We start from the raw sequence: 23,034 nt of genomic DNA, 5'->3' as shown, positions 1-23,034 counted from the left end.
GACTAAAAATCAGATGCTATAGCTCACTGGTTCATGATCACAATAAATGCTTTTATTAACTGGATTGTGAAAACCTTCTACTTTTTAAAAATTTGCCATCTCTCAAGCTTCTATGTTGTGTTAGTTTCGAAATTTTTATAGCAACTCTTTGTAAATCGTGTCATCATTTTGAGCACCACACAGATAACTTCTTTGAACTGTGCTTGTCCATTCTTACAGTTGGAAAACTCCAGATTATGTATGACAAGGACTGTTTTTTGAACCACATTCACTGTTTGTCTCTCTCTGTGTGTATGTGTGTATGCTTTTGTTGCAGAGAAGGCCAGCAATCGCCAGAACAATGGCAGAAGATGTACGGCAGATGCTCTGGGAATGAAGTGTACCACATCGTTTTGGAAGAAAGTACATTTTTTGCTGAATATGAAGGAAAGAGCTTCACCTATGCTTCTTTCCATGCACACAAAAAGTATGTTTCTGCTTCCAGAGTGGAATTAAAATATTAATCAGTCATACCTTTAAACACAGTTTTCCATAATATAACCCATATTGGTGCTCATAAGTTGCAATTATTCTTGAATTTTTGACATAATTATTGAGACATTTGAATTCTGGCCTTTGGTATGGTCTCTACGAGTTAAGATTCTTGGGTGTATCATATAACTTAGTAAGAATATTGACTTTAGTATCTTTTAATTTATCTTTAAAAATATTTTAATCCTGTAAAAATTCACATGAAAATGAATCTCCTTTATAAATCTAAATTTTAAAGTGGTGATTAAAAATTTAAACAAAGTAAAAATAACATTTATAAAAGCTAGACATTTTTTTAAAACTTGCTTTGTCCAGAAAAATAAGTTAAAAAATAAATGATAGTACCTTCCAATTCAAACATAGAACATTATTATTTTTGTTCTTTTTGAGAGAAATTCTTTACTTAAGAAATAAAAAGTATGTCTAACATGAAAATAATATATTATTAGTATTATAAAATATTAATATAACATTTTTAAGATTTGTAATAATCTAGTATATTCCAGTAATCTAATATCTAAAGTATTCTACTTTAATTCCCAACATGATTCTGTTTATATACTTTTTTTATATTTAAAAAATATTTTTAAGTTTGATTTATTTGTAACACTGTAAGACATAATGAGATAAAAATATTCAGAAGGTTTTGTGTTTGGAACATAACCTGAAAAAGTATATAAGAAATGTTAAGTAACACCTGTTACATTTAGTGGTTATTATTTCTCCTAATTAAGTTGTGTACCTATTCAATGCTATTTAATTTTTTTTTCTAAATTTTTTTCTAAAATTCAAAACAGAACAAAAATAAATTTAGGGACCCTAATTCTTTCTCTTGTGACCTTGAGTAAGTTTCTTCCTCTCCCCTAAGCCAATGGCTGTCAAACTTTTTTGACCAAAGTAAGAAATACTGTTTTATCTTTTTTGACCAAATTAAGGTATACATTTTATGGTAAGACCCAGTACACACACACAAAATTTACAATAAAACTCTTACCCTTACTAAATGATATGTACTCTGATATTTCTATTATCTTTTATTCCATTCTTTTTTATTAAAAAACATATATAGTCTTAATTAACTAAATTGATTTCACAACACACTAAGGACATAGTTGTTTTTTTTTTTTCCTTTAAAAACAAGAGCCTTGAACTTTTAGGATCTTTTCAAGCTTTCAAATGTTCTTATTTGAGGTTTTAATTTTTCTCTGCCTTATAATAGTTTAATTATTTTCTTACATATGTGAACTTTAAAAACAAACAACTAATTGCTGAATTTAACCCTTAAACTCTTTTATTTTCTTTTTTAAATTAAGGTTTGGTGTCTGCTTGATTGGGATTAGGAGGGAGGATAATAAAAACATTTTGCTGAATCCAGGTCCTCGATATATTATGAGTGCTACAGATATATGTTTCTATATTAATATTACCAAAGAAGAGAATTCAGCATTTAAAAACCACGACCATCAGAAAAAAAGCAATGTATCAAGGTCATTTTATCATGGACCATCTAGATTACCTGTACATAGCATAATTGCCAGCATGGGTAAGTATAAATACATTTGGAAATATCATTAGTCTCTTTCTTTGAAAAGAATAATAAATATACTTTAATTTTTCTTAAAATTCCAAAGCCAAATTTAAAACATACTTGTGTGTATTACAAACTTGGTATAGCTAAGTATTACAGAACAAAATTTCTAATCTGTTAAATTGGTAAGAAATTAAGCTAATTCAAAACTTCTAACGATGATTTCATATATCTGATTAGTATATAAGCACCTGACACTTCTGTATTTCTTTGTCAGTTCTCTATTCAGTTATCAGTAGTGGTTCTTTCAAATGCTCTCCATTTTTCTCAAAACTCTCCTATCCATCTAATTCTCATCATAGAACTTGGCTTCTGTGACACAGAAATTAAAAAAAAAAAGATTCAGACAAATAAGAATTTCCTTTAAATTTTGCCACCAAACCACCTACACACCTATAAGCATTTCGTTTCTATCACAAGGAAAATGAGTTTCTTCTTTTAACTTCTAATATTTTAGTATAAATGCATTCACTTATGCCATGGACCCTTCTCCATTTCCCCCTTAGGGACTTCAGTCTTTTATTCATCCTCATTACCTAAATTTTTTTTTTTTTTTCAAAATCCCTGGTTCATTCTCTCCTCCCTCCCTCTGTCTCTCTCTCTGACTTCACCTCTCTACACACACACACACACACACACACACACACTTCTGGACCTCATGTTACGACATCATTTTCACAGATAAATTCCTCTAAAGAGCTGTCTGCGGTTGACAGTTTGAAATCTTATCGTTCCCTCACGTCTCTACCAGTTTAGTCTGAAATCTGCAATCATTATATTACTGAAACTCCTCTGGCAAGGCCACCACTCTCCTCTTTGTCACTAAATCCAGTGGACATCTTCGCAGCGTGTGACAGTTCTTAAAATGCTCTAGTGCTTTTCCTCTGCATCCTGTACATTCATTTTCCCTAAATAGTCACATCTGATCTCAGAGATTCAACTGTCCTCCATAAATTGATGCTTCCCTTACCTAAATCATTACCTTAAACCTCTCTTCACAACAATATATTCAACTGTCCGTGGGTTATTTCTATCTGAGTGCCTACAGGAAAAACCGACGCGGCATATTCAAATTGAACTAATCTTTCCCCCCTCATTCAAAACCATTTCCACCTCCTTTTTTTTTTTGCTAAAAACAAATGGGACATCATCCTCCTCTGATTGGTAATGCCACAAGTCTGACTTTTACGATTCCTCTCCTCTTATACTTCATAATTCACTGAATTCTACTAAATCTGATCATTAAGTAGCCCCTAATGTCATTCATTTCTGTGTCCATTCTCAGTGCTATCAGTGTGGTCAGTCTGAACCTCCCTCTTCCTTTCTCTCCACTGCAGCATCATCCCCCCAATCTTTTCTGCACGCCTCCGGCCTTGCTGCCCTACACTGTCCTCCACCTTGCAACCAGAGTAATAATGTTTACATGTTATAGTCATTCTCCTGCATTAATCTTTTTAATTGCTTCCTATGAGCCATTGGAAAAAAAGTCTAAATTTTATAGCATGGCTTATAATTGGATGATCAAAACCTCTTTTTTACATGAGATAATCCCAGTTTTCCCAGGACAGTACCGGTTTATATACATTTTCCTGGTGTCGTTATTAACAGAACTCTACTTTGACTCTCAGGAATATCTTAATTTAGAAGATAAATTACACTGTCACTTTACTAAGTTTTTTTTTTTAATGATTCTTTCTTATATTTTTAGTCCCACATTTTACCATCCCTTCAATTGCTTTCTTAATTCCCAATCATACTAAATTTCTTTCAGTCTTCACTAATGGTTTTTCATCATCTCTTCAATTGCTCTCCTAAGCCCCCATCATATTAATTCATTTCAATCTTCCCTAATGGTTTTTCACCAGTGGACCTTAATGCTTTGTTTCTTTGGACGGCATTTACTCCTCAGCCCCCAACTTTCCTATGTAACTACTTCTAATCCTTTGCATCTCAGTCCCAATATCACCCCCTCTGAGGCATATTTCCTGGCCCTGCTTGGACTTTGTTAAGTAAATCTGATTGTCATTGATATAACATTATTTCTCTTCCATAGCAGTTCTATTCATTTCTTTCACATATACAAGAATTACTTATTGAGTACCTAGTGTGTGCCAGGAACTCTTATAAGTATTTGTGATTAGAGAACAAGCAGACAGAGATCCCTAGCTCCCAGAGCTAACATTCTATCATGGGGAAGACTTGCAATAGATAACATATATAAAAAAATTAAAAGTAAATTATTTAGTATGTTAGAAGGTGATGAGTAGTAAGATAAAAGAGAGAAGAAAACAGAGCTAGTAAAAGTGCGTATGAATTTTGGGAGAACTGGATTTTTGAGTGGATTGTAGGCCTCATGGAAAAGGTGACATTTGAGAAAATACTTGAAGAAAATGAGGGAATTATCCCTGTGATTGTCTGAAAGAAGAACATTCCTTCAGGGATAATAGCCAGTACAAAGGCCCTAAAGTAGGAGTAGGAGCCTGACCGATGTGCTCCAGGAACAGTAAGGAGGCCCTCGTATACAATGGAATATTACTCAGCCATAAAATGGAACAAAATTGGGTCATATGTAGAGACGTGGATGGACCTAGAGAGTGTCATACAGAGTGAAGTAAGTCAGAAAGAGAAAAACAGATGTCGTATATTATCGCATACATGTGGAATCTAGAAAAATGATGCACATGATCTTATTTGCAAAGCAGAAACAGAGACACAGACGTAGAGAACAAACGTATGGATACCAAGGGGGAAGGGGGGGTGGTGGGAAGAATTGGGAGATTGGGATTGACATATATACACTATTGATACTATGTATAAAACAGATAACTAATGAGAACCTACTGTATAGCACAGGGAACTCTATTCAGTGCTCTGTGGTGACCTAAGTGGGAAGGAAGTCTAAAAAATAGGAGATATATGTATACGTACAGCTGATTCACTTTGCTGTACAGCAGAAACTAACACACATTGTAAAGCAACTATACACCAATAAAAATTAATTTGAAAACATAGAAGAGGCCTTCGTGACTCAAACATGATGATTTGATGGTAAGAGTACAGGAGATGAGAGGGAAAAGGTAAAAAGAGGTCAGATCATGTTGGGCTTTTTAAGTCAATGTAAGAGTGGTAGCTTCTACTCTGAGTGAAGTGGGAGTCACGATAAAGTTCTAAGCAGAGGAACAGCGTGATCTCACCTGTGCTGAACTCCGTTTTAACACAATCACTTTGGCTGCTGTTGAGAATAGATGCTTTAGGTCAAGGATCCAGTGTATTTTCAAGTGGCATTGGTAAAAAAGAAAAAAAAATTCTGTGTATACTGTGAAGGTAGAGGAGCCAGGATTTGCTGCTGAATGGGAAGTGAACTGTAAGAAAAAGAGAAGTGTAAAGAACTCAAGGTTTTTCATATAAGCAGCAGGAAAAAGGGAACGGCCATCAATGAGGGTGGGGGAGTAAAGGTTTAGTGGGAGCCAGGGGAGATACAGAGTTCAGTTTGGGACACAGTGAATTTCAAATATCTGTTAGACATTGAGAGGAAGATGTCAAACGAGAGATTAGGGGCTTCCCTGGTGGCGCAGTGGTTGAGAGTCCGCCTGCCGATGCAGGGGACACGGGTTCGTGCCCCGGTCCGGGAGGATCCCATGTGCTGCGGAGCGGCTGGGCCTGTGAGCCATGGCCTCTGAGCCTGCGCATCCGGAGCCTGTACTCCGCAACGGGAGAGGGCACAACAGTGACAGGCCCATGTACCGCAAAAAAAAAAAAAAAAAAAGAGGTAAGAGTCTAGAGTTCAGGAGAGAGGTGTATGCTGAAAAAGTAAATTTTGGATTCCTGAGCTTATGTATTATATTTAAAGCCATGAGACTGAACAAGATCATTGAGAAAACGATTGTGGGCAGAAAAGGGATAAAGACAAAGGACCAAATCCTGCAGCACGTCAATATTAATATCAGGATGATGGGAAGAAACCAGCAAAGGAGACGAAGAAGGAGCTACTACAAGGTAGCAGGGAAACCAGATGAGTGTCCTGTCCTGGGATCCAAATGAATCAAGTGTATGCAGAGGGTGGAGTTACCAGCCATGTCTGATGCTGCTAGTAGGTCAAATAACATGAGAACTGAGAACTGGCCATTGAATTTAGCAAAACAGTGTTCTTTGCCTTGATAACAGCCCTTTCAATGACGTGGTAGTGGAGAATACCAGGTCAGAGGGCTTTATGACAGAATGGCAGAAGACAATGTAGAGAAACTAGGTCTAGACGACTCTGAAAAAGTTGTGCTGAAAAAGAGTGCAAAGAAAAGACTTGGTGGCAATGGTAGATGTGCAAGAAAGTGAGAAGGGCAAGTTAATCAGGAGTATAGGTAAGAGAATGAGTACAGTGATGGACCATGGAACTTAACTTAGGTAAGGAAGTGAAAAGACATCTGTTGGTTGAAGGAGACTGAAAAGCTAGTGAATTTAATAGATTATAGTTCCAGTGGGAATCAAAAAGGAGGGAGCTGGCAAGAGAAGAGGTGACAATAAGTATCAAAGAATGAGATGCCAGAAATAGAGCTTATGTGTAATCAATAGTAATTATAAAATCTAGGGTATGACCGTGAAAGTGAATGGCTAAGGAATGATGGGAGAAAAGGCCATTAGTGGAGTATAGTCTATAAAAAAAGCATGGAATCACTATGTGTACACCTGAAATTAATATAAAACTAATATAATGTTAGCAGTACTTCAATTAAAAAAAAAACAACACTACGTGGGATGACAGACACAGGACTGAACAAAGAATATAGTGAAAGATACTGGGTACAGAGCTGGGGTATTATAGGTGATGAAAGGAAAATGGTCTGAAAGAGGCAGTGAGAACATTGAGGGTATCTCCCCACTTCCAAAACACAGACATCTCTTTAGGTGTTGCAGCCTTCAGAACTGCAGGGAAAGATGTCGGAGAAGAGCCAGGTTTTTTTAGGGGAAGGAAGGATTCAAAGAAGAGCTTGTTTCTGTAACTGTGACTGCTTTCTAAAATTGTGTCTTCCCTCTGCTAAATTCTGACTTTCTCTTGGTCATATCCCCCAAGCCCAGCTTGGTGACAGATTTCAGTGTTGGCAGAATTGTCAGGGAGAGACCACATTTCCTGTGTTGGTCAGGAAGATGGTGAAGAGGTAACTGGAGGTGATGTGGAGACATATTTGGGAGGGGGTGGAATTCAGAGAACATGGTTCCTTAGGAAGCAGGTGGGGACTTATCCCCACCGCAAGAGTAGGGCTTAGTTTTACATAAATGGAGGTATGTCTGTTTCATTCCAAACGTAAATGAGGGGAAAAAAAAATGTCTGGTGAAACTCTCATGTTCATTTGCTTGAAGAAGTTGAAGGATTTCTTCTGCCGTAACTTCTCTTTTCTCTCTGAATTAGACGACGTGGTCATCTGCAGGGGATAAACGTCATAAATACGGATTTGGATTAATAGTATTAAGATGCAAATCATATCATATGGCTTTATTTCGATAAATCAACCTTATAAAATTTCATGTTTGATCAGATCCAGTCACCTGATTAGTGGAAAAGTCAATCTCAGTTTTTCTAAGATCCCCATCTCACCTCTAAGATAGATTGAATTATAAATTAATCCTTATTTATGGTGCTAAAACAGTGGCCAAGTGTACAGCTTCTGATGCCAACCACCTTTGTCTCTGCTCAGATACTGGAATTGCTGACTGCTGGTCATCACGTCCTTTCCTCGGGCACAGCAGCTCTAGACATATTCTTACAGGCCCCTCGCAGGAGTCTTCCCTGTTGACTGTAGACACACCAGCCCACCCCTCCCTCTAATCTGAGTGTTGTGTATAGTATATGAAGAGGTACTAGCCTCTAAAACCTGACCTCCCACATTTCAATGTTGAGGAATACCCAGATATTCTCCCCAGTCTCTTGTTTCTATCAACTTTCACACTCAGAAACATTGAGATGCCAAAGCCCATGAGGTTTTTTCCCCCCCTTTACAAACTCAGGCTGTTATAGTGAAGAAGGTGGCAAGGTCAGACAGAAGTCTGAAGGAAGTGGAGAGTGTTTTAATAGTTGCTTCGAAGAATGAGACGAAATGAGGACTAAGGGCTTTCAGAAGGATGACTGGCTATCCATAAAAGCATACATGAAGTGAGTTATCGTAAAATATGGAGGCAGTTATCCGTTAGATTGGATTATTTCTACCAGAAGGGGAGGGACATCCACTTTCCATAGACTGATGTTTAGACTAGTTTTTAAATGTTAATTTAAAATCTCAAAGGAAGTCGTTTCTTCCGCTTACTATTCCTTGAGTATCCCAAGAATTCAAAAGCCTTAAGCTATTTGGATTCGCTCTTCTTATTGCCCCAAGGTATTTCCGTGGCTCCTGTGCTCATGATTTTCTTTTAGGTCAAAAAAATCAAATGTCATGATTTCATAGTAGCCCTTGTCATCGCCTAGTGAAAAACTCATCCCTCCTCCCGCTTCCCATCCCCACTATTCCGTATCACATAATTCTGTTTTATTTTCTGCATGGTATTTAGCGTTATCAGGAATTACTTTTTTCACTTCTCTGTCCACTTGATTATCTTAAAGATAAATCCGTATGTGTAGAAACCTTGTCTGCCTTCTTCCTTGCATATCTCAAGTGCCTAGACTAGTGCTTGCCACACAGAGTACTTAATAAATATTTGCTGAATAAACATAAACATTAATGATTCTAATGTAAAAAAGCGGTTATAAATCAGTAAGAGAAAGATAACAAAATGGGGGAAAAAGATATAATGAGAAACCCACAAAATGCAAATGGCCTAAATTTTTTTCATTAATTTTAAATAAATATAAATGGAAACAAGGTATTTTTTTAACTGAAATTTCTAAGTATTTCAGGATTTCACAAATCTTATGTTTCATACTATAGAGCTGGTTGCAGCAAATACACTTTTGCACAAATACAGAAATTTTTTTATCCATGCGGGCAAAAATACCCATATTAAAAAGAAATAAATAATCTTTGAGATTAAAGGATAAACAGTATATCATATATTTCCTGGTTATTCTGGCTGTATTTCATCTCACTTTGATCATTAAATGATTGACAGGTCCTATAGGTTAAGTGGCAAATGCTTTGATGGATTTTCATGTCTCATTGTTCCAGGTACTGTGGCCATAGACTTGCAAGACACAAGCTGTAGGTCAGCAAGTGGCCCTACCCTGTCTCTTCCTTCAGAAGGAAACAAAGAAGTCAGAAGACCCAGCATTGCTCCCGTTTTAGAGGTTGCAGATACGTCATCACTTCAAACATGCGATCTTCTAAGTGATCAATCAGAAGATGAAACTACACCAGATGAAGAAATGTCCTCAAATGTGGAGTATGTTTGTAAGATGTACTGGGATTTGTGCTTGCCATGAAAAACTAATATCCTTCCCTTCTGGACATCCTAGAATCAATCCTACATGCTTCTACCAAAACACCCTTTCTATTAGCCAGTATCTCTCTTGATGATAAAGTAACCTAAGTCCTCAAATTTCTGGCTTCAACAGCTATTGACAGCCTCATTTTTCTCTATATTATCCTTTATCCTTAAAGAAAAAAATAGGTAAATCAGCATTTCCATGATATAACCTATATCATATTTTACATATTTTTCTTTAAGGATACAGTTTGTATTTTCATAATTATATGATTTTGTTGAATTATAATGTACCTTCTACCTCTAATTTATTTTTTCACTTCCATATTGAAGTTCAATCAATTATTCAATGACATGTAATGCAGCTTCTTCCATTAAGCTTCTCTTATTTCAGCATTCAGCAATCATTTTTATTCAGGATACATCAATAATATTTTGAATGAATGAATAAAGGAAGTACTAGTTCTCTTTACTAAGATTCCATAACAGATAGTATCAATGTTTAAGCTATTAATCACATTTTAGCCTACAGTAGAGTTTGTTTACTTGTCGTATATTATGTTGGCATTTCTTTTTTTTTTTTTTTTTTTTTTTTGCGGTACACGGGCCTCTCACTGTTGTGGCCTCCCCCGTTGCGGAGCACAGGCTCCGGACGCGCAGGCTCAGCGGCCATGGCTCACGGGCCCAGCCGCTCTGCGGCATGTGGGATCTTCCCGGACGGGGGCACGAACCCGTGTCCCCTGCATCGGCAGGTGGACTCTCAACCACTGCGCCACCAGTGAAGCCCTGTTGGCATTTCATGAGGAAAGCACAGTGTTCAACAGTCTTGACAGTGGAGTCTGAAGGAATTTGTGTCCCATGGCAGTTCTACCTTATACTGGTTGTGTGCCAGTGACTTTGATTAAATCTTCTGACCCACGATGCTTTATCTGTAAATAGTGTTCATATGAAGATTAATTGAGGTAATAGAGTAATGTGCTTAGGACAATGGTTTGTGCAGAGTAAGCATTCAATGAGTATTAAATACTATTTGGTGTAGTATTGGTTGTAGTGGCAAAGGTAACATCATTCAAACACTTCTAATATTTTTCATATAATAGAAGTTCAATCAATGTTGAATTGAACTAAAATGAACTGAAATATAATTGAAACTTAGAAAAATCCTTCTGTTAATCCTTCACACTTTTAAATATTTATTACAAGAAACTTAACACATACCCACAGAAGACAAGTCCACTCTCCAAGAAATTAATAATACTCAAATAGATTTATGAAATATTTGACAGGAAGAAGAGGTTGGACCACCAGTATATTTCTAGAAATGGTGTTGTGTGGTGTGATACAAATTCTTTCTTTACATGTACTGAAAAAACTGAGGTGGATTTTTTTTTTATATCTAGAAAAATGAAAAAGATGTCGAAGTAATAGTGGGAGGCTATCAACTTCTAAATTTGCAAAATGTTCTCCATTTTACCATCCTAGCTAATGATGTCTGGAATAACTAGATTTGAAAGTTCTTGGTTTGAAAGATAAATTTTCTTTATCAAAAAAGAGCTTTCATATTGGATAAAATAACTTTGCCTCTACTAAATTTTCTTTTATTTCTTAATTTTCATTTGTGCTGCTACTTTTTGATAGTTTCATTTTGAAAATTTTACAACCATAATGTGACTATATTTATAAAGTCAGCAAATAAACTGAGCATCTTTCATAATATTTAAGCGTTAAAATAAATTTCAAAATAAATATCAAAATAATTAAATAAAATAAATCCCAGTAAATCTTACAAACATACTCCACAAAATAAAATAAATTTCAAAATAAATAAATTTTAAAATAAATATCAAATATTTAATATTTGATAATATTTAAGCCAGCAAAAACTCTGGCTTTTGTGTGGGTCTAATGGAATAATTTACTCAATCTAAAATGATTTACTCTTTTTTGGTTATGCATCCATGACTGATGAATAGTGATAGAGTGAATCATAATAATGCATTTTGCTTTAATGTATTTTGTAAAGATTAACATTACTATTTTCTAAAATGTGTCTAAATCTTTTAAACTGAGGATTGGCAAACTTTTTCTGGAAAGAACCAGCTAGTAAATATTTCCAGCTTTATGGACCATGTGGTCTTTGCCCCAACTACTCAACTCTGTTTCTGAAGCGTGAAAGCACCCCAAGACAATACATAAAATGAGTGAGCATGACAGTGTTCTGACAAAACTCGCTTCTGGACACTGAAGTTTAAATTTCATATAATTTCACGAGCTGAAATATTATTCTTCTTTTGACTTGTTTTTCCAACCATTTAAAAATATTAAAACTACTTTAGTTGACAAAACCATGTGATGAGCCAGATTAGGTCCATGGGCCCTGTTCTAAACTATGTCCATATCAAAATAAAGAATTACTGCATCTAACTTTATCAAGGTAGAGGAACATGGCTATAACTTGATTGTCTGACTTTGCCTGCATTAATTCAAGGCAATTCAGTATTTCCTATTGTTTTACAGATATGCTAAAGGCTACCCACCTTACTCTCCATATATAGGAAGTTCACCCACTTTTTGTCATCTCCTTCATGAAAAAGTGCCATTTTGCTGCTTAAGACTAGACAAGGTAAGCACTTACTGCTGTTATTTTCTGTAAAACTAAAATGATGGCATTGTGTAATTACATGTATTTAAATAATTTTGTATAGTCTTTTGACTGAAATATGTTAAAAGAATATTATCTTTCAAATGTAAATGTAATACATAAAGTGGTGAATTTTACTTTCTTAACTGCACTAAAGGTTACCCAAGTGCTTTACCCTCTACTAATGTAGCCAACGAGTTGGTCAGTCATTGTTTCAAAGAGAAAAACAAAGATGCCAGAGCCTCAAACCAGAGTCTCCCCAGATCATTTTGGCCAGATGCACTCCATTTATTTTACTAGACATTTTTGCCTCAAATCTCAAAGTGGAATCGCTTGACACGGTGAAATTAGCTAGTCATAATTCATTATTGAATTATTAGACTGGAAGTGTCTTGCTTAATGTCCCCTTTCCTAAAGATTTTATAGTAGTTCTTGGTTCCTGCCTTGATATTCAGGAGAAACCATCCAAAACAGAAAGATTCCAAGAAAGCAGGAATCTTTCTCTTTCACAGTATGGCCATTGGACATGACCTGGGTAAGAATTTGTTTTCATTATGAGTCAGAGAGCAGATAAAGAGAAGACTCTCAAACCCCCCATCTCCCAGAAATTAAAATGTGCCACTAATTCTAACCAGGAATTTCTTCTTTTATTCTATATTTTGGAGTTAGCTGGAGTTAAAATCCCAGCTCTCTGCTTCCAGGCTCAGCCAGTTGGGCAAATAACATTATCATTAAACTTCAGTTTCCATATCTCCAAAATGCTTGTAATCTTAATATGAACCTTATAGGGTTCTTGTGAAGATGATATAAATTCATGCATGGAGAAAGCTTTTCACAGTGCCAGGAACGTAATAAATGTATAGGCACTTAATACATTTTGTTAATATTTTTACTACTATTAGTTTTTCCATGTGATAAACATTATGAATCTTGGCTGTAGCTGTCACTCTTGAGGAAGATTAGCGGATCATTAGAAAATTTCTGCCTCTATCTTCCTAAAGATTTTTTGTGAACCCTTACCCCTGCTCCCAGATGTTCATCTGGGTCCATTAAGGTGGACGGTTCCGTCTCTCGATGCCTTATTTTTTGTCAGTCCTTGTTTTGCTTTCCTGCTTCACAGCATTTCTAGCACTGACTCGCTCTGCATCTTTGGTAACCTTGATGCACCTTAAGCTTCAGAGCCCTTCTCCTGTATTGGCCCCTTCCAAGAACCTGTGACTGATTTTTTATGTATGACTTTTGTTTTTTTTTTCCTTAAAGACGATTTCCAAAATAATATAATGTTCTCTGAGCCTTTTATTTAAAATGCCACATCTGGTGGCATTTTACTTTTTAACACACAAAGATGAAAGTAATGTTGGGAAACCAAAGAGTCGAAATGATTCCACGGATTCCCAAGAAGGGAACCTGATACAGGAAAAGTTAAGCTTTCAGAGATGAGGCTTGCTGGAGGAGAAACAGTCTTTTAAAGCCAAAAGACAAGTTGTCTCTTTACCAAAGTAAAAAAGCAATGTTTCCGAGTATTGTTGATTGGCCGATAACATCTGGGGTTATCCATTCTTTAGGTGGCGTTAGTCTGGCTGGAGGTGGTGGTCTGCTCTGTAAATGAGTGCCCATTTTGCGATTAGCAGATGGGGTTATGCAGCCAATCCTACTGTGTCCATGAAGTCTGTGAGCAGGTATTTTGTTGCCCAGTCCGTTTTGCATTAGTATCAGCAGGCTCCTTTTGGTCCAGGTTTATCAATACTAAATTCCCTGTTTTGTCCTTGTTCTATTTCTTTTTTTTTCTTACTAGTTGAGCTACTTCTAAATCTTCTAAATTAGTTCTTTTACCTCATTTGATCTCATAAAAATGAAGTTCTTAATAATCTCAGCCTCAGCCTGTCATCCTCTCCTTCCACAATCTCTTTGTAAGTGACCTAATTTCATGTGGCTTCAGATCCTGTCTATAGTAGTAATTCTCCCATCATACTTCCAGTGAAGACTGCCTGTCCTTCTCCTTTACCACTCCCCATTTCTCCATTCTTTCTTATGCCTTAATCCTTCCTGCTGGATTGATCTTCCTACTTCCATGATTAGAAATCTACTTTTAGAAATTCTACTAATGAGATCCTATTAGTGGTAAATTCTTTCAATTTCACTTTCCCTAGATGTGTCCTTATTTTGTCCTCCTTCTTGAAGAATAGTTTTGCTGGGTGTCCAATTCCAGGCTCTGAATTTTCTTTTTCTTTTAGCCTGTTAGGATTCTATTTACTACTTTCTGTGCTCCACACTGCTGATGAGAGGTCGGCCATCGTTCTAATTTGTGTTTCTGGTAGTTAAAGCTCTCTTTTCTCTCTGGCTGCTTTTAAGATCTTCTTCTTGTCTTGGCTGTTCTGCACTATGACAATGTGTATGACACTGGATTTCTCTTTATTTATTTGGATTAGGATTCATTGGGTTTCCAGAACCTGAGGATTTGGATATTTCATTAATTCTAGAAAATCCTCAGTCAATATTTATGTGAATAGTGCTTCTTGCTGATTCTTGCATCTCTTTTTCAGGTATTCTTTTTAAATGTGTATTAGACATTCTCACACTATCTTCCAAGTATCTTAATTTTTCCATACTACTTTCTCTTTTCTTTCTGTATTCTGAGTAATTACTTAAACTCAATCATGCAGTTGGTCCCTTCAGATGCATCAAATGGGCAATTTAACTCATCTTTTGAGCTTCTGTTTTTAATTGTTACATTTTTAGTTCCAGAATAGAGTATATGCAATTTCTTTAAACATCTAAGTGAGTATTTTAAATACCCTCTTGTTCTTTGCTCATGCTTTGAATGTTCTCTTTTATTTCTTTAAACATAGTAAACACGCTCATTTTCTATTCTGAATCTTATAACAGTGAAATCTGTAATCTTTGTGATTCTAATTCTGGTGTTTATTGCTTCTGCTGACTCAAAGTACCTTGTTCCCAACAATGTTCTGTAACTTTTTATTAAAGAATAAAGGCAGAGAACATTCCAGAGTTGATGATGAATCCACAGAGAATCAACAAATCTCAACCCAAATAAAAAGAAACCCTCATAAAGACATATAAAGATTAAAAACCCAGAACACTAAAGCAATTATCCAGGCAGATAATTTTGTTTAAAAGGATCTTGATTTAATAATGCTAAGTCCAGTAAATTCTAGCTCCCTAGGAGGTAGCAAAATATCCTCAGGAAACACATTTTGGTAATTTGTTGTTATTATTGTTAACATTAGTATTTTACATTTCAGTATTTGCATCGTTATCTTGCCAGCTCAGGTATACATTTAGACAATTAGGGTTTTTTTTCTTTTAATGTTTGTTTTTGTTTTTTAACCAAAAAAAAAAAATCCCTTTCGATATTGATATCCATCCTTTTGGTATTCCATACTTGGAATGTTCCAAGGTTATTTAATTTTAATATTACTCTATTTCTGGAAATAAAGTCAGAGGCAGATTATTTATGTTTTTCCAGCTTTATTGAGGTATGATTGAGAAATACAAATTGTGTATATTTGAGGTATATAACATGATGCTTTGATATGCATATACCTTGTGACTATTCCTTAATATTGATACCCAGATGTCATCTGGCAGCAAGTTTCAGTTTGCAGTGGAACATGTGTACACTGTGTTGCTGCCTTTTCCTTCCCCAGATCAAGCTGCATACCTGCAATTCATTTGTCTTGTCCATGCACACCTTCAGGCTGGAGAACTTGGCATAGAAAAATGTAACTATTTTCAAATTTGTTAGAAAACAAAGGATTTACTAGGTTAGATTAATTTCACATTTCCAGATCTTCTAAATATTTTTACCCAATATTAGTGGAGTATAAAAGTGGCCTTTCTTTGTATAATTTTTCTTCTCTAGAGTTGCCAGCATAACTACTATGAGGACGCAAAAGCCTATGGATTCAAAAATAAGCTAATTATAGTTGCAGCTGAAACAGCTGGAAATGGATTGTATAATTTTATTGTTCCTCTCAGGGCATATTATAGACCAAAGAAAGAACTTAATCCCGTAATACTGCTATTGGATAACCCGTAAGTATATTTTTAAATGCACAAACAAGACAAAAATTTGTTAATATTTTATCAAAAATAATTTAATTTACTTAGAATATTTTAAATCAGATACATTATGGCACATGATTCATTGAGAGATATATTCTGTGCTGTGGTAGAAAACAACCATTGTATATGATTGTGTTTCACAAATACAACTTAAAACATCACTGGAGTACTCTGAGCCTTTTATTTAAAACTATTTTTGCAAGTGGTCATTGCTCTCTACCAGTGGGAAACGTGCCACTGAAATAATTATAGTTATTTTCATTAAATTAATCAACAAGCCTGGAAAATCTCTGCCAAAACTGGACAATTTCATTGTCTTTGTGAAGAACCATTAATTATCAGAGGAGCATATTAATGATCTATTTTATATCATACCATTACACACCATCATAAGTTCCTATGATTCTTCCACTGTTAAAACATATATTCTGTAACATAACATAAATAGTTTGTGCTTTACAATGTTCATTTCTTTTGAAAATGTTTGATTGATATACTCTTGTGAAATAAGACTACTTAAACATTTCAAAATCCTTATATGATTGTAATTATACATCACTAAATGCTGTGGTCAAATCCATTGTATACTAAAATTGCAATACTTCTCTCTCTGACTCAGATTAGTAGCAGATGGTCCTTAAATCAATACCATGTTTTAGAATCCTCCAACTCTCCTCTTAAACTCTAAAGTGATGCAAATTTCAGGGTAAACCAAATAAGGCCAAAATCTTCTACCTTGTCTCTGCTTTTAAAATTTATCAAAAGAATTTTTTCAAAACAGAGGTATCTCCCCAATATATTGTAACTTCATGACATTATTTATTCTGAATATATGAATATCAAGATACTGATTGATGCATCTTGTTTTAGAGTCAGTATCTCAATGGTAATCAACTCTAAAACTTGAGCACACCTCCAGAGGTTTCAGTTGAAGAATTTTCAGGTCTGATGACTCAATGACTTCTTTGATACCACTTTAGCATCCAAGGAAAGGTGAGATAAATTTAGGGCAGGTGTAGGGGAACAAAAACTTGGACCCAATGTCAGAAGAAATAAAAGCTTAATAAAACAAACCTTAGGAGAATAAAAGTTGAATTACTGGATGGCTAGGGTGATAGAGTATGGTGGCAAAGCACCTCCAAGGCCTTGGGATAGATCCCTTATTCTGGAAGTTTTCTGGTAGGAGGCTCTAAGAAACTGGCGAAGATCTGGCACATAAGAGATGCTCATCAACTATGTGAATTCAGAAGTGTCCAATTTTGGCTCTTTTTGCTTATGGTGTAATGTGTCCACTGCCTTAAAGATAAATTTAAGACAGAGGTATTTACAAGTTGATTGACTTAGAGCATTCCCATCTCGGCTGGCTTGCATCAAAGTGGCTCAACTCAGGCCCCAGAATACAGAGAAGCAGATAGGAAGAGGCTTAGAAAGAAAGAAGTGGCACTGTGCCTACAGCAGCCCTGTGATAAAGCAAAGGGGAAAAACTATCCTTTCACCTTATTTATATTATTTCAAGGTATAATTTCTTGTCCTGATGTGTAAATCTCCTAATTGGGTTCTTGGACCCGATTTCAACGTGTATGTGTGTGTCAGAGGGTTTCTCCACACCTCCAGCAAGCAATGCGCAGGACACCAGCTCAGTTCTGGGGGAATTCAACTCACTTCTGACACCGTCTACCCAGAAATAGCATTGGATTCCACAGGTTGAAAGTTCAGTCTTACAAAACTGTCCCACTCCCACTTCAGAAGCCAATCACAAGCCAGGTTATCACCCCATAACTGATCAGCTATAGATTGGAAATTTCAGTGACCCCCTCCTTGGACTTCAGATGCCAGTTGCATGTCTAGATTGTTACCTGTACTTCTGACTGAATGGCTGTAGATCGGGGGTTCCCACAACCACCTACTCAAGGTCAAGTTATTTGCTAGAGCAGCTCACAGAATTCAGAGAAACATTTTACTTACCAGATTGCCACCTTATTATAAAAGCATATAACTTGGGAACAACTGGATGGAAGAGATGCACAGGGCAAGGTATGGGGAAAGAGCATGGAGCTTCCATGCCCTCTATGTGGCCACCACTGTCACCAAACCTCTACCTGTTCACCAGAACAGAAGTTCTCCAGACTCCATCCTTTTGGGTTTTTAATAGAGGCTTCATTACATAGGCACGATTGATTAAATCATTGGCCATTGGTGATTGAACTCAATCTCCTGCCCCTCCCCCTTCCTCAAAAATCACGGGGTGGGACTGAAGTTCCAACCTTCTATTCAGGTTGGAACTTCAGTTTCCCTGGCAAACAGCCTCATCCTTAGGTACTTTCCAAAAGGCACCTCATTAATTTAAACCCAGTGTTCCTGGAAAGGGGCTTGTTATGAAGAACAAGACACCCATTTCACCTTTTTTGGCTCTGAAGTGATTTCAGGAACTGAGGATTAGAGACCAAATATTACGACAAAAGATGCTCCCGTTGCTGTTATCACTCAGGAAATTGCAAGGGTTTTGGGAGCTGTGAGCTAGAAAATGTGGTGAAGACCAAATATATGTGAGAAATCTGAATGTGAATACCAAATATACATTCCTTATAAAACACAATAAAAGATTCAGTCTTGCCAAATTTGGGAGTGGAGTTTACTCCATGAAGTGGAGATGGGCTCCACTCCTTTTCCATATCCAGTCTTGCTAAGTAATCTTATCTCAGAGTCACTAATCCCCCTTTCTCCCCCTTATTATTCCAATGAACAGGTGGCAGGAGCTAGGATTTCTTAACCTGTGTACCTGGTGTAGACTTTGGAATTGTCATAACTAAATCAGCCTCTTTCTGTTTGGTTTTGAATTAACAGGTTACCAAACTGCCCAGTTACTGAATGATTGATTGATTGGTTTGTATATTAGAATTATAAAAATCAAGTGGTTATTTCTAGAGTCTTAATTCCTGAATCTGATCTATCACAGAAAAATCTGAAGACTCTGTTTCTCTTAGTTACTGGCAAACTGGTCAGTATTTCAATATAAATATAGATGTAGCTTTTATCAGAGAATATTTTATCTGAATAATACCATAGTGACTATTTAATAAAATTAATATTCTTTGCCACCACCCTCTGCTTATTATAGTAATAATTGTTGAGCATTTACTACATGGCAATCATCATAGTAGATACCTAACCTTTATTTCACATTGTATTTCCATAAAAAATATATCCATGTCATATAGTGACGATTTATCTTCAGAAAGATGTACCAAGCAGCTTAAGATCTCAAAGCTTGCAAATTACAATGATAACATTTAAAGAATTCAGTCTGTGTGACTTGATTACACCACTGCCTCTTATTTCATAGAAAGGAAAAAACAGGCCAAAGAAGTTAAATGATTTTTTCCAAGGTCAATTCTAGAATTAGAACCTTCTCTGCAATTCATAGTTCATTGATCTTTCAACTATGTGACCTTACTTTACTTACAGGTTTTTGATATATGCAAAAATACATTGTTTGTCAATTGTTTTTAGAAACAAGAATATTTTAACTTTAGAATATTTTGCATTAAATTTTTTCTTTGCTTTCCTAAGGACTTACAGTTTGGAATCTAGCTATTCACATGATGTTGTTTGTTAAATGATTTTAATGGGGTTTGACTTTTTTTCAAAGCGTTGAGATGAAAGCTCGGGCTATAAAATTTATCAGCTTCCTGTGCATTTCCTGAAAGCAGTATCTAACATTTTTATTTGTTGTTCTCTGTTCCTTTGATTGAGAATGAGGAAGCAAAAACTAAACACCAATAAATAACGTTCCAGGAAATTTTATGCAATCCTCCTCTTTTTTTTTTAAACAATGAGATACTTGTTTCTCTGCTGTGGCTAGTATTTTTCAGTCTATCCTATAGTATTACAAAGAAATATGATGTTTTCTTTAAAATATTTCTGGGTTATAAGAATTTGCACACTAATAATTGTACACACTTCTACAATTATTAGCTTAGTGGGGTTTGACTTTATTTTAAATGCACATGAGCATTGCTGAAAATAATATCAATACATGACTACTTAGGAAATTTAGTTGAAGACCAATTTATTCAATATACCAGAAACAAATAACAGATGCCACAAATATGGGATTTAAAAATGTAAATTAAATTTATGATATTCACATACATAATATGTCAAAATAAGTCTTCACAATGTTTCCAAATAGAAAGGCTTCTCCATTTCATATGGTAACTACATAAAACCCGGGTACATTGGAAAACATCTTACACTTGGTACTGGTTCATTAGAGCTGGTCTCAGTTCTGATTGATTGGCCATCTGTTCTCTTTGGCCTGTTGTTGGGCCACACTGATTTTAAATATTTTGATTACCATCTCACCCTTAAAGATCATCTAGTCATCTCCTGATACCATTTCATATGAGACATGGAAAAGAGAGTCAAACACTTTGGAATACATTACCCAAAGCTACACAAGGTTAAAGTACAAGATCCAGGCTTATCTTCTTAATTTTTACAACATCTTGTTTAAACTATCCCTTTACTAAATCAATCTTCTTTCCACATAGAGCTAAAAGTAAGCTCCAGTTCAGCTTATTTCAAAAATAACGATAAACTGTCTGATATGTCAGGGTCCTTATTAAAGACGTTCAGACCTTAGACTCACACGGATCTGAAATAAGATCTAAGTTTACCCTCTTGATAGACCTGTTGCGTATTACGGAATTTCTGTAAGCCTCAATTTTCTCATTTATAAAATGAGTAGAACATTTATCTTAAGTTATTTTGCAAGTCTATAAAATAATGTATATGAAGGACTAGTACCATATCTGACTCATAAAAGGCAGTGAGGAAATGTCAGTTTACCCCCTTCTACCAATCAAGAGAAGGACATTGTCACTATTTAAACTGATGGGAGAATTTCTGTGAAAACCCAATTAACAAAAAAAGGGAAATTTATTTCAAGTTGTTGAAATTAAGCTACTACTGTATTTTTAAGGGAGAGATAAACTTCTTAAAAGTGGAATTATGAAATGCTAGCAAAATAAACTCTCACTGCATTCTTTTCTCGAATTTGAAACAAAAAAATTAAGTTCATTATAGTTATTACTTAAATGGGAAAAAATGATCTTCAACTTGCAAATCCATGCAATTTCCCAAAACTTTTAACTTCCTATCAATAGCTAGCTAATTCATATTTGCATATAATGAAAATTTTTATATAATAATGAAGCTATTTTAAATATAATGAAGATATTTAGACTCATAAATAGTCATGTTTCTTAATAGAATTACAGTTAGGACTCTGATGAATGATGTGCTCATTTTTTTTTTCCTAAGCAGTTTAGTGCCATCAAAACCTTTGCCGATTTACTTAAATGAGCCAACATAATCCATATGAACGTATAGTTGATATATTCTTTATATTTCAGGTTTCCTTTTAAACCGCCTTTATCAGTAAAAGTAGTGGATGGATCTGTTTGTTCTACAAGTTAAATTTTGCAGGGTATTAGATATGCTTCATCAGGATTATATGTCTACCAGGTTTCAGGTGACTTGCCCTGCCTTGTAACATAGCTGGATTCATGTAAGGATGAATCGTGCTACCACAATACAGATGTTAATTTCTAAGGATTTGAAAGATTGTTTGTGCATTGTAAATACATGTTTGTGGCAGAATTGCATGTCAGTGAGATTCATGAGTTTCAGGAATATATAAGGCAATAATTTTGATGTCTACGTACTTTGAATGATTTCTACTGGACAAAACAAAAAAATACAAAGGCCACATCTTCAGTTTTAGCTCTAACAGAAGAGTTGGCATAACGTAAGGACTAGTGACCCCGGTACTTCTTATCACATGGAAAATTTTTGGTATCTTTATTAAGTTGAATTATTCAATAACATTAACTACTGTTGCAAGACTTTGGAAGACAGATGTGTTACAGTGGACAGATGGTCAGCGAAGATAGTGTAAATAATTGAAATAATCTGAATTTTAAAAAAATGAGGAGGTTATTCCAGACAGGGTATAGCTCTGCAATTAATAATGAGAAATTATGAACCCAACTCTGCTACACAAGTTATTGAGCTACTCACTTTATCTGACTGGAACTATGTTGGAGCAAAGAGAGATAAAACAAAATAATAACCCCCCAAATGACACAGTCAAAAGGATCTTGAAAGCACCACAGAATCTCAGTGCTGTCCCTGTCTTGTGCCACTTGTATCCTGACATATTATTCTATAATCACGAGGTGGGTAAGAGACATGGAGGGTCTTGAGTCAGCAGTGAGAATACCCGCTCTGAGCAGTGCCCAGAAAGAGAAGAACTGGAAGGCACTAGCCATGACCACTACTGGGACTGTATATGATTACGTTTGTTGAAAACAACCTGCAGCATGAGCTTTAAAAATATTTGTAACCTGTGATTCACTAATGTGAAAAGTTTTTTGAATGTTTTGGGGTCAATGATAAAAACAAATGCTAGAAAAAGAGTCATCCAAAAATGTCCAGACGAGTAACATTTATAATAGCAGGATATTGGAAATAGCTTGAAACTCCAGTAATTAATAGCACAAAAGTGAAAATAACATAAATGAAATAATTGAGGATTTTTATAATGAATTGTGGTACATTTATAATATGTAGTAATATGGGGCCACTTAAAATGGTTAGGAAGTAATTTATTGATGGTAGGAATGTGATCAACAGGGATAGTCTTTGGAAGTTTTCTTTTAATGCTTCACTGCACTGAGCATTATTTTTCTTTAGAGTGGAAAAAGATGAGTAAGATCAA

General features: G+C 35.5%; 1 protein-coding gene across 11 annotated transcripts in view; it reads left to right on the top strand.

Annotated features, from left to right (window-relative positions):
- The window catches only part of KCNT2 (potassium sodium-activated channel subfamily T member 2), a 413,914-nt gene that overhangs the window by 304,607 nt on the left and 86,273 nt on the right, over positions 1–23,034 (top strand). For all 11 annotated transcript variants that reach the window (XR_007476555.1, XM_049708188.1, XM_033415453.2 and 8 more), the window contains 5 exons: positions 317–466; positions 1,845–2,074; positions 9,268–9,481; positions 12,041–12,146; positions 16,048–16,220. Coding sequence is in view for 10 of the 11 variants with exons in the window: in XM_049708188.1 (XP_049564145.1) it covers positions 317–466; positions 1,845–2,074; positions 9,268–9,481; positions 12,041–12,146; positions 16,048–16,220 (873 nt within the window). In the remaining variant the exon portion in view is untranslated. The remainder of the gene's footprint in view (positions 1–316; positions 467–1,844; positions 2,075–9,267; positions 9,482–12,040; positions 12,147–16,047; positions 16,221–23,034) is intronic.

Source organism: Orcinus orca, chromosome 1 (assembly GCF_937001465.1).
Source record: "Orcinus orca chromosome 1, mOrcOrc1.1, whole genome shotgun sequence".
Lineage (NCBI taxonomy): Eukaryota > Metazoa > Chordata > Mammalia > Artiodactyla > Delphinidae > Orcinus > Orcinus orca.
The sequence above is the reverse complement of the archived record's forward strand: the minus strand, read 5'-3'. Positions and strand labels throughout refer to the sequence as shown.